Here is a 13501-nt window from a genome sequence, read left to right as displayed (position 1 = left end):
TTCGAACACAGCCAGTGACAGCAACAGAAATTACATTATTACGCCATTAGATGGCGGCAATGAGTAAGTCAAACAGCGAAGACTTTTATATGGAAAGGAATTAAATGTGTTGTGTGAACACAGGAATGAGGCGCAACTGAAAAGCTAGGCAGTGACTCGTTGCCTCGCTGCCTTATCAGACAATGACTTGTAAGGCACCGTTTGTGTCACGAAACTAATTTTGGAGAGACTACTACAAATAAGACCTAAACAAATATTTAATTACTACATTAGTAATTTCTTGCTAGAAATGACATCAGAAGTGGAAAATGTTGGTAAAAAACATACATTTAGACATAAACTGACAAATGCAAATCTCGGACGTTATATATTTTTTCCAGCTCAACTGTCACAGAATGGAACGCACAGGATTGTGGGATGTCAAAGGCAGCGAAGGATACGTCTATGCTGCCTTCAAAAATCAGTCAGATGAAGGTATCTCAGGAGGCAGGAAGTGAAGCTAACATTAGAATCAGACGTGCCTTGATGCCTTCATACCTTGAAATATGTCCTCCGAAGTCAGCATTTTCCAGGTTTCGGACGCAGCCCCTGTCAGGACAGGGGAAAAACCCTTTACTGTTAAAAGGACAATATATCGCAGTGGACATTGAACAGATTTTTTATTATGAACATAGGATTTTTTATTATGACCCTATGGAATATGCAGGTAATACACTCAGTCAGTGTCTCACTCTCACAATAATACAAGCTTCAATTAACAATATCAATGAGAACAAACGCATGTTTATGTTGCTAAGAGTGGTTGTGCAGTGTGCAGAGAACCGTTGGGTGAAGCGTTGATAGCCGTGTTTTATCGTGAATAAAACACTGCTGACCAATCAGAATCAAGGACTGGATCTGTTTTATAATAATACATTTACAATATATATATATATATATATATATATATATATATATATATATATATATATATATATATATATATATATATATATATATATATATATATATATATATATATATATATATATATATATTTAAGGAGCGTTAGCATGGAATTTGATGCCTGATGTTGAATTTGACCTTTTAAGACATAATTCACTGAAATGCATTCTGCTATGGAACTTAAATCCTATATTCATGTCCCGCTGGGGCAAATGCTATCGCAAATGCTATTACTGCATTGAAAACATGTAGTACCTGAAGGGTTTTCTCTTGTAGAGTGTACTGTTGACCTGGAGAGCCTCACTCTGTATTTTCTCTATGTGTGTGTGTGCTTGTTACTGTAGACGAGGACACTGCTGACCCCCTAAAGGGTATAGAGAAGGGAGGAGAGCTAATGGTGGGTCAGTTTTCAGGAGAGGGGCCACATTGAAAAGCCACAAACACACTCTCACACACACAGCACATATACCTGAAGCCTATACGTCACCAGATTGTTTATGTTTGTCATATGTCACATATTATAACCTTATCTTTTACTGAAGGACGTGCGCATGATGGGGGATGAGAGAGAGTGAGCAAGATGGGGATTTGAAGAAAGACTGTAGAAAGAGAAAAAGAAAACGTGTAGAGGAATATCACTGGGAAAAGAATGGCTATGATCAGGCAAGAGCTTTAGGAGCCGTGTTAATATTAGAAAAGCTTTCCAGCGCTGGAGAGACCAAAGCAGGAAGACCTGAAAACAGACGCAGAGGTTGCGTTATTTCTGCTCCATACGCGAGAAACATTGGTTTTGCTTTGTTTCACAGAACCGAGTTGTTGAAATGCTAGCTATATTATCAGGACAGTTTTGAGTGGCATTGTTTATCTGGAGCTGCTTCTGGTGAACTCTTGAATTCGTTTTAGCTGTAGGAAACTGATTCCTTGTCAAATTACATTTACATTTAAATGTATTCCTTAATCAGACACTTTTACCCAGAGTGAGAATAATACAAGCAGAAGGAATTAATCAAAAGGCCAGAACTACACAAGTAGTGCCACTATACCAACTTTCCACAGTATTAGTTCAATTCTAGTTCAGAAGGGCTGATTTCTTTAAAGGCTTAAAGTTAGTTAAGTGCTCCTGGAAGAGGTTTTCAGCTGTTTTGTGAATATTTAATGGATTCTGCTGTTCGTGGGAAATTAGAATCTTAGACATCTTATTTTTACCAGTAATGTGATCAGATTTGAGCGAGGTGTGCAGACCACCAATGAGGTTAAAGCATCTCTAGCAGAAGGAACGACCACTGCAAACAACAATACAGTTACTCCACAACCTCCTGCAATATAAAATCACTTTATGTGTGAACATCCCATTATAAGGCAGCATGATTACCGCCCCCCCAAGCATCTTTTTCTCTTTAGACTGGACAGCAGGATTCTTGTCTTTGGCAATTACCTACCATGACTCTGGGTTTTTCTGCCTGTTTTTTAACCAGGCAATGGAATTCAAAAGCAGCACGCAAGACCTTGAAAGACCTCACAGAGGAAGAGAGAACGAGAGAGAAAAAAGCTTGAGCTGATGTCTTGTGCTGGTCTTGTAATTGGGGTGATTTCTTTACAATTGTCGTTACTCAAAAAAGCCCTGGAACAGAGCTGAGTAGGATAAGCAGTTAAACTAAAAAGAGGTCTTAACCTTTTATGAGGTGACAAAAAAGTCTTTCTTTCTTTCAAGCAAGCATTCACACACACATTTTTGTCCCCAATAGTTGTCATTAAGTGCAGCTTTTCATGGCCAAGAAGAGCAATCACAATTGCCAAACCACAAAACCCCCCAAAATTCAGAATCTAAACTCCTCATAACCACAGCAATGGCTGCCTCTTCCAAATAACAAAATAATGAGTGAAATGAACACATACAGATGTAAAAGGGGTTGAGGCTTGTGGACGGAGCAAACCAATATTCGCTGCTTTAGTTACTGTAAAAAGAGCTCACACACAGCATTAGAATTCACTGTCAATCATTTGTGTTTTCTCTGTGTGAAATGCAACAAAAAACACGTTGATGTTTGCAAGTTTGATGGTTCCAGATGTCCCAAAACCATTTTCATGAAACACTCAAACACGCATATTCCAATTTTTCTTTTACTTTTCCGAGGCTGTCATGTGAATACGTTTTTACAGCATTATTTTTTAATCCAACTACAATTTGATCACAACTTTTTGTCTTACTATATGACATTTTTTCTTCATCTTTACAGATAAACAATGCAGCATGACCAGTCAAACATACAGACACCCCCCCCCAAAAAAAACATCCATACCAACACACTGGCACCATTCTATTGTATACATATAACAAAGGTAATATCTATTTATGAATATTCAAATAGAAGAATTATATCAAAGACATGGCCACAGAGTCATTAAAAATAAATCTAATAAATAAATAAGTCAATAATTACAGAAGAACTCTTTTGAGGAAATGGATGATTGAACTCGCTAACCTCACCATTCACATAAGCAAATCAAAATAATACACAATTTGTACTGTTTTCAGGTCACTGAAACATTAAACTTAGACCAATAAAGTCAGTCAGGCTGGACCTGAGGAATACTGATTGGTCAGTTTATCTATATTTTACAAATGTCCACTTCTTCTCATCACTGTCAGTTAAACTTTTCAAATGTTCAGTGCATAGGCAGAAAGTTGAGTCCCTTTTCTAGTTTCACTTCCCATGCAGGTCATGTAAACGCCATGTTATTCCTGTCCAGACTGATGTGCACACTCGGACCAGTCAAGCATTCCCAGGCATCCGGATGCCAAACATGCTGAGGTCCCACCGTATAGCACCATGCCGACCATCAAGGATCGGACCGTAACCTCATGGCGGCATCTGCCTCCTGAGTCCCACCTCTGCATAGAGATGTCATGTGGAAGGTGGAGGTATGAACAACACTATACCGTGGTCTCGTACTCCGTCACTTCCTTGGGGTTGCTGAAGCTCTGGTACTGGATTCGGGGCGTCACAGGAGACGTATTCTCTAGCACCAGGATGGTCTTCCTCAGCCTACGGTCGATAAAGTGGGCATCCCAGGCCGGGTAACTTTTTCTTGGCAGGTCGATGCGGATAACGGGACCTTCAGTTCTTGGTGGACGCGGGGAAGAAGCTGGGGGAACACTAGGAGGCCTTACCTGAAACACAGGCAGGCAACTGTCTCTATCCCCAGCCCCAATCTCCCGATCCCCAGTATTAGTCCTCTGGAGAGTCCTGGGAGGGCTAGTAACCACGTCCGGTTGGGGCAAGGGTGTCCCCAAATCCACAACGCCTCCCAGGCCGATTACCCCCATTCCCTCCTCCACACAGCTCCACTGAGCACCCAGGATGGGTCCGTCCGGGTGGAGCAGGCAATAATAGACGAACATAAAGAATGTTCCCAAAGCATAGCTACACACAACCACGCACACAATGATCAGGGCGTAGTGTGAGTCCAAAGTGAGAGGTTCTCTGTGAACATACCAAGCGGTTGTGAGTGCGACATTCTCAACCAAGGTCACGCAGTAGTACACGCCCAGCCGAAAGCGGGCACGGCCTTCCTTCACATTGAACCAGCAAAAGATGTAGATGATGCCCACCACCATGTTGTAGATGATCTCCTCCCACTTGGACATGCAGAAGTCGGTCTCGCCCTGGATGATCCAGAAGGTCATGGCGCACCAGTGGGCCACAATGAAGATCCCGAAGTAAAGCTGGAAGACTGAAGCGAAGAGGGCGAAGGCGATGGTCCGAGCACCGATGGTAAAGAGATGCCAGAGCATCTGAACAATCACAGCCTTGTAGGACATGGGAAGTTTATCGTCACGAGAGTCGCGCAGAACCTTCTGGTAGGAAGCGATCATCCAGGCGAGTGAAACCAATGAGGCAGACGCAGAGAGACCTACAGAGACAGAGCAAGTAGAACAGAGAGACAGCCTAAGTAATGAAGCATAAAGTCAGAAATAACTTTACAAGTATGCAAAAGAAACTTGGCCAATGCACTGTAAGCAATGTTCTACATACATATGAGATGTTTCTTGCATTACCTTAGTACTCAAGGGTCAATGGAGTTACCTTCAAATATAGGTGCTATTAAATAGGATTTGCTATTGTTCATGTAGCAGTGTAAATATCAACAATTTAACAAACTCTTAAATTACTTGCTCAGCAAGATTCTCTTCAAACTGCTGCTACACCATGATAGTAGAAGGCTTGAAAGAGAAAACTAATCATAGAAGATGCTTAAAAGAACAGCTGTGACCAGTGCCATGAAGTTCCATGCTGGTACCTAGCTAGTATGCTAGTTTGGTGCTAGTCTAGCTGGTAGATTTCTATTGTTAACGTTAACTAAAATGAAAACATTTTCATGAACTGAAATACAAATTGAAAAATATATATATATATTTTTTTTTTTCAGGGTTCCAAAGCCAAAATTTGTCAAATTATTTGTATTTTTATTTAAACACATGGCATATTTCAACTTTAAATCGTTACAACTTGCCTGTATTGAAAATGCCACTTGATAGACTGCTGTTAAATGTTTTTAAACCACACCAGTTTGTGCATTGACTTTGGCAGCCCTAAATACTAAAACTATAATAAAAACAAAATAGACTGAGATTAAGGTAACTCTGGGAAAACTCAATTGAAAATAGAAATAGCAAAAAATATAAGAAACCTGGAACAAGCAGAAAAAAAAATTCTGGTGATGCCGTTTGAGAAAGGGCGTTTTGCTGCTGAGACTAGTCAAGAAGCTTAACTGGAAAACCAGTACAACAGGATCCCATGCTGGGGACCAACAACTAAAACACAACATCTATTTTAAATGCCTTGTAGAATGCAGTGCATTGGGTTAAGAATTGCATTCTGACACATTTAGAAAGGCAACGGTGCACGAAATCAGTCTTGCATAGAAGCATTTGCATTCACACACATGCACACAGCAGGTTTCAGGCTTGAGTGATTTCAACTGGTCATTTAAAAGAAAAAAATCTGCAATTTTCCCCACACCGTGCAAGGTCACATAAGCTGCTGCTGACCCCCATCTGCGCGCAGGCTATTAGTGCGCACAAAGCAGATTTACACATCTAAGATAACTATTATTAATTTCAGTTGTTAATTTTAACCTTTAATAATAATACCAGTTGACAGGGCTCCCTGCCCTGTTGAAAAAAACTGCATATGCTGGTTAGGTATGTTTTGAAGCATGGCAGCTGGTTTATGCTGGTCCTTAGTTGGTCATGAGCTGATTTAAGCTGACCCTGAGCTGGAGCTAGTTTCTTAGGAGCAGATAGGACCAGCACTTGACCATCTTAAACCAGCTGCCATGCTTCAAAACATACCTAACCTAACCTTTTTTTTATAACCCACTTCCTCCCCACTCCTACCATAATTCTCACTCCAAGCTAAACTCAAAAGTTGGCAACCCTGCAACATCAGTGTTGCATGAAGTTCCTCTATAGCAGTAGCCAATTAAATAGCCTGGAGAAAAGCAAGTGCTAAATATAAAACCTAATCAAAATCATTAAGAATCACTACATTTCCACATTCTCAGACTTCTGCCTTCAATATTTAATTAGATCTGATGTGAATCATTGCTAATTGAACATGCGATTGAATAATTAACTTTCAAAACATGAATAATTCAGGCCCTAATTGATGTCGCGCCTCTCTGGACCAATAATTTATGAATGTGCGAATATACCTAGCATCATGACAGACACATTTTGAGAGAATAGATTCTGACGAGGCAAAGAAGCAAAGCGTTTTTAATTTCAGACATCACAGCGGCTCTTATGAAACACAAACTGACATGAGCTGGCAGAGATGTGAGAGCTGCTCTTTCAAGGGTGATGGCAGGAAAAAAAGAAACGGTTCAAAGTTTTGTAACGTTTGTTGCTCTTGTTTTAGATAGAACAAAATATTTCATAGAAGTTACAACACCTGCCAAGACAACAAATCGCAGGGCTTGTTCCTCTCAGGCAGTTGGGGATGTCTCTCTAGAGAGAGTGAGTGTAAGTGTGTGTGTTTGACTTGCTGACAGGGAGACAGATGGGCATTTTATATTGTGTTTGCGAACTTTCAAACTTTATGATGCCAAGGACCCCCAAATTTGATAAACCTTTTATGAGGGACCCTTCCTAAAATCGATTTTTATGTATACAAAACTTTTAAACTGTTAAATAAATAGTAAGTGTGACAACATATTGTTTCCAAACCTAAATTGGCTATACTTAAAGGAACATGCCGACTTTTTGGGACTTTATCTTATTCACCGTATCCCCCAGAGTTAAATAAGTCCATACCATTCTCATCTCCGTGCGTGCCATAACTCTGTCTGACGCACCCACCGCTAGCCTAGCTTAGCACAAAGACTGGAGGTAAATGGCTCCAGCTAGCCTACTGCTCAATAAGTGACAAAATAACGCCAACATTTTCCCGATTTACATGTTGTGATGTGCATAGTTACATCGTGTACAAAGACCTAAGGAAAATGAAAAGTTGAGGTTTTCTAGACCGATATGTTTAGGAACTATACTCTCATCCCTGTGTAGTAATCAGGGAATCAAGGAACTTTGCTGCCGTACCATGGGTGCAGCGGCACAATGACATTACGCAGATAGTAGACGATGTAACAATACACATCACAACATGTAAACAGGAAAATGTTGGCGTTATTTTGTCACTTATTGAGCAGTAGGCTAGCTGGAGCCATTTACCTCCAGTCTTTGTGCTAAGCTAGGCTAGCGGTGGGTGCGTCAGACAGAGTTATGGCACGCACGGAGATGAGAATGGACTTATCTAACTCTGGGGGATACGGTGAATAAGCTAAAGTCACAAAAATTTGGCGTGTTCCTTTAAAGTTGGATGTATAAACCTGAAGAAGAACATTTTCAATAAAAAATATTTGTATAAGCAACTTTCACAATACATGTATGCAAGCTTTCGTACTGGGTTAAGAATACTGCCTTACAACCCCAGTGAGCGAGATAAGGGGACTATAGTGAGAAAAACTCACTAGAAAGATACAAAGCAAACATATACAATTCTGGGAAGTATGTATACGGTAATAAAGGAGAGAAACATTTAGAAATGAAAGTTTGAATGTTCGGTAGACTTTATCCATTTTTTGCTTTGTCTTTATTCTCTTAAAATTTCTGGGGACCCCTTAGAACCCTGTGGAGGATCCCTGGGGTTCTCCGGACCCCAGTTTGAAAACCCCTGCCCTAAAGCACAAGGTAGAGCGAAAAGGTGAAGAGGAGGTGTGTGTAAGCGTGTGTGATTGAGAGATGTGCAGCAATCTCAGGAGGCTTCCACACTGAGCTGATGTTATCATAGGGATCAGCTCTTAAATACAGCTCACTACATGTTTGTGTATCTGGTGGGTCCCGGTAGATTGGCTTTGTTCTGATGCTTGATTCCTCTCCTGTTCTACTCACACACACAAACACAAACACAAACACACACCTCTGATTTGAAAAAGACTCAAAAATTGATGTATAAAGCTGTGGGAAAGTTGGAGTGTAGAGGGTGGGAAGAAGGGAGACAACAACTAATAAAACACAGACCTGCAACACACTCATTATACAGACAAATTCATATTTAAATGTGAGCGGAGAAAAAAAAGCGAACAGATTTGGAGACACCTCAATGTATTTTAAAATGGTAAGCCTATGCCAACAAACTCACACAAATCTTATCATTAGAGACTACTAACAACTATCATGAACAATTCAAATTCGTTTTGTTGAATTATTCTTAGAAATATCAACAAATCAGCATTATAACTTTGCAGAGCTATTGGTCTATCTGAAAAACGAATAAGAATATTTAAAAAGTCTAATAATATTTTCACTACATTTACAAGCACTATGAAGTCTATGAACAAATGACACATCAGTTTAACATGTACAACATATATTTGCATGTATATACTAATATATACTAATATATATATATATTGTATGTTATGGGGGGTAAAATGCTGTTTCATGCATACTGAACTGATAAAGACTTGGATTCCCATCCTAAACATGAACAAAGTTTCCAAAAAAAAAAAAAGTTGGACATTTGATGGAGTATTTCTGTGCCAAAAAATACTCCTTCCAGTTTCTCATAAGTTTCGGAAAGTTTTTTTTCGAGTATGGGTATATCTGACGTCAGATAGGGTGGGATGTCCTTGTACGGGCCGTACGGACTCTTCTCCCGAAATGGCGCGCAAGCGACTAGAGCCAGAGAGCAGACGCTTTAGGGTAGTCGGCTGAGCTGCAGTCACAGGACTTCACGAAATTGTTTGTTATTCCATTGTTTTTCTATGTAAACACGCACTAGTCTGACGTGCAAAGCTGTTCTGCTTGCTACTGCTAACATTAAACTGCATACAGTCGATAAACCAAATGATGTCCTCATAAACCCTGAATAAACACACAAAGATGTTGTAAAACTCGCGAGCATGACAAGCCGCTAAGCATATATAAATTACAGTACATACCATTGAGACGTCCTGCTGTAATCGTCGTTGCTGCTTCTCCTGGTCAATTTCAGCCTCTAGATCTGATTCTGGATCATATATGTATGGCTAAATCTGATTGATCCCAATGGTTTATTTAGGATAACGTTTTTTTTCCCCACGTTTAAGGATGTCAGAGCTTTCAGACGTTCTCAACGCAATAGCTGCGCGCTCGTCATTTTTTTAGCTCTGCCCACACGATACGCCTCCAGCCGCTCTGGTTTTTCTGCCAATCTTTCTTTTATAAATATAATAAAACTAGAGACTTTTCGGAGATATGAAGGATGCAATACTACTCTATAGGTACTCAAGATTGACATGAGATTGACTGAAACTGAGTGTTTCACCCCCCCCCCCCTTTAAATAGCAAACTGAAACGAGATAATTAACTGAACACAGCTGAAATGAACAAAACTAATGAGGGTAACTATGGTGACAAACAAGTTAAGGAAAACTAAGACAAATGAACTAAACAGACAGACAAGTTACAATATATATATATATATATATATATATATATATATATATATATATATATATATATATATATATATATATATATATATATATATATATATATAAATAATTTTTTAATTCTTAAATATATACATGCATGTGTGTGTGCTTACAGTATCTATACATAATAATTATACACAGTACACACACATATATTATGTATACACAAATTTTATTTTGGATGCGATTAATCACAACTAATCGATTTGACAGCACTGTGTGCTCTATTATGTAGGCCCTGTGTGCTCTAGCACCCTGCAGACAGTTTTGGCTGTTTCCACTAGTTCTCAGAAAATACTGGAATTCTCTCTGTATCATGTTGTATGCAAGATTTATTAAAATGGATCTGAAGGGAGGAATATTGCATTTTTATGTACAGGGTCTGCAGAGTTTAAGAGGTTAAAATGGTCACATTAATCGTGTTTGTTATATCATTTTTTATTAAAGTGGAAATCACTTTACTAAATAATGTAAACTTGACTGACTGCTTCATTTCCACTTTAAGGCTGCATAGTGCATATCACACTCTGGATTTCGTTTTGCACAAGCCTGACCATTGCTGTTTATTGAGTGTTAACTCTTTTTTTCATTTAATTTCCTCTCTATCTCACTCGCTTTTTCTCTCTCTCTCTCTCTCTCTCAGCCTTAGTTCTGAGCAACTCATTTGGTGCACATCCAGATTAAGTGAGGTCTTAATTAGCAGAGATCCTAAAGCATTAGTCTGCGTTTTCCCGCTCCGCTTCCAGCTTGCCCACATGCTCTCTGCGTTCTCTCCCGGCCTCTCTTTCAGAGGCTCTCATGGAGCAATACGCTGGCAATCTTAATTAAATCAAACATCAGATGCAGCGCAAGCCCACTGCCACAAAGACTGCCTCAGATTAGAATGCAGTTTAAAGAGACAGGGATAAGACAAGTTAAAGCCCAGCGCTGCCAGTGCTGAGAGAGAGAAAGAGGGAAGTTTAAGTTGCTACTGCGCCTGCATTTAACATCTAGATGATGAGGTGGAAGAAAGTGCAGGAGATGTTTGCATAATGCATTTTAATAACATTATTTGTGTTTTAGATTGTTTTAGATTGTTTCTCGCACAAACCGATCGTCACGAGCCACAGGGTTTAATTTGGATTTGTCTGTGCATGTTTTTCCTCTCATAGATTTTGCTACCATTCACATGCATTATACGGCTGACAGACTGCAACGGTTGCAGACTTAATTTGTATTCTACTGAAGAAACAAAGTCACCTATATCTTGGATGCCCTAGGGGTAAGCAGATTTTCATTTTATATAAAAAAAAACAACATTTTAATAAATGAAACATGACACAATAATGACACAAATAAATCATTAAAGAGCCGAGATTAAATTAAGAACAATATTAAATTAATTCACGGAAATTATTCATACTCCCCAACTACTGTTTTTGCTTTATAAGAGATATATGTAAATATATTAAATAAGAGTTAATAAAACATCTTAATGCTTTCATACTTGCAAGTCACGAGACAAGTAGGGAACTAATATTAGTTGCCAAGTCCGCGTATAACACGTGACTTGGGCTTCTTTTTTTTGGCAGGTCGCGTAAAAAAAATCACGAGTCGTGGGTTGCGTTTTTTTGGGCTTATTTTAAAAATGTGGTTGCTTGTTAGGAAAATATAATAAGCAACTTCGTTTCTTTACATTTATGGTCGCTGTTTTGTCCAATACATTGACTGACACAGTCTTCTCACAGCTAATAGCCATTTAGTGCAACGATACAAGTGCTGTAGTAATCCGTCCTCATACATCCTGCCTCCTCCCCCCCCCATTGAAGAGAAATCGCGTTCAACGTGCTGGCATGTGACGTTATAAATGCACGTAATGATAGTTAGTAGACGTATACATTTTTACAAACAATGCCACCAGCAGAGATGTACAGAGATGGAGAGGAAACAGGGAGGAGAGGTACTTAATTTAATTTAAAAAATATTTTTATAAAGTATTTAAAATTACAGGCGGTTATAAAAAAAAAAAAAAAAAGTATACTAATAATAACTGTAGGTATGGTTCGAATTAATTTTATTATAAATATGTGGCTATATTGCATCACTCCTTGCCTGTGTCCCAATGTGCATACTATCCATCCTATATGTGACATTAGTAATTTTCAATACTATTTGGGGCAGATAGTATATTATGTGCACATTGAGATGCAGGGCTTATATTTTTCACGCTTCCGCAGTGTGTGTGTGTGCACTCCTCACTGCTCCTAATATGTGTGCACTAACTCTGACTATGGGTTACTATAATTGGCCTTCACATCACTTTTTCTCCTTTTCCATCTCCAAACCTCTTCTGTTCACAGCTGATCGTAGGATATTGTGTGCCCTTTATTGCAATTTGATGATTTTTGTAAAATCACATCTGTTTTTGCTTTTCAAACTCTGAGAGGTTTCAGTTTAATATGTTGCAGGCTCATTTATTGATAAAAAAGAATTTATCATAAATTATATTGATGATAATTAATAATATTGGGGTTATTTTGGGCTTGTTTTTGAAGCTGCGGTTGCTTATTTGTCTCGCGAGAGTTGGCAACACTGGAACTAATCTTAAAGGTCCCATGGCATGGCATTTTTCTATTATTTTATAGTGTTTTCTGAGGTGTACTTATATTATTAGTATGATTTTTACATCATGAAATGTCATAATTTAGAAATAAAAGGCATTTTTTATATACTGCTGTTTGCCCTGTGGCTGAATGCCCTGCTTCAAGAGGCGTGTCTGCTGTGAGACTTCAGTAAAAACGCCCACTGTTGTGATTGGCTGACATCTTTGCATTTTAAATGAGCGGAGGGGGCGTGGTTTAACGAGGCACGAGCAGGCACGAGTCTGCCAGAGAGACGGATGGACCTGTGTTCACTTCTCATCAGTTCTCTCAGCATGTCTCAGTTCAGGGTGAACTGTTGTAGTTACTAGCATATACTTCAGGTTATTAGTTTATTTCTAGTCGGAGGGGCTGTCACTCATGTCAGAAAGTTAGTAACTTTAGTAAATTATGGATCAGCGCTGACTCGAGACGCGAACCGTTTAGAACGATTCAGTCCGATTTGGTGAACTGGTTCGGTTCACTAAAAAGAACCGATTCAAAAGAATGATTCGTTCGCGAACCGGACATCACGGAGACGAAGCGATTGCTAACAAACTTATTTATAGTAACTACTGAGTTATGAGAGCGCTGTCAGTCAGCGCGAATTTATTGTGTTTGTATCTGAGTTCTGAATAAACACGAGTCCCAGTCACACCGAGTCCTCTTCATCATTATTCTACCAACTTTGTAACACATGCAATGTACCATTACAGCTGTCGAGATGAACGAGTTAGTAAGTGTTGAGTATAGCATTATTTCTAGATATGTTCCACTCATATGAATAGCGTCATTGACGCGCATTGAGTAACGTTACACAGCGCAAACAAAGACACAACAGCAGTAATCGAATGTAATCCAGTTTATTGTGGGGAAAGCTGGTTAGCCTAGCCGGATAC

At 39.2% G+C, this 13501-nt stretch overlaps 2 protein-coding genes across 2 annotated transcripts in view; one reads left to right on the top strand and one right to left on the bottom strand.

The window, feature by feature from the left end:
- tcea2 (transcription elongation factor A (SII), 2) overlaps positions 1–13501 on the top strand; it is a 774534-nt gene that overhangs the window by 553433 nt on the left and 207600 nt on the right. The window lies entirely within an intron of this gene.
- xkr7b (XK, Kell blood group complex subunit-related family, member 7b) overlaps positions 3881–13501 on the bottom strand; it is a gene marked incomplete at its 3' end in the record, with an annotated part of 91491 nt that continues 81870 nt past the window's right edge. Inside the window, exon 3 of the mRNA XM_079803607.1 lies at positions 3881–4860. Within this exon, the coding sequence (XP_079659733.1) occupies positions 3881–4860 (980 nt within the window). The remainder of the gene's footprint in view (positions 4861–13501) is intronic.

Source organism: Gobio gobio (genome assembly GCF_949357685.1).
Source record: "Gobio gobio genome assembly, chromosome: 21".
Classification (NCBI taxonomy): Eukaryota; Metazoa; Chordata; class Actinopteri; order Cypriniformes; family Gobionidae; genus Gobio; species Gobio gobio.
This window is presented reverse-complemented; position numbering and strand designations above follow the sequence as displayed.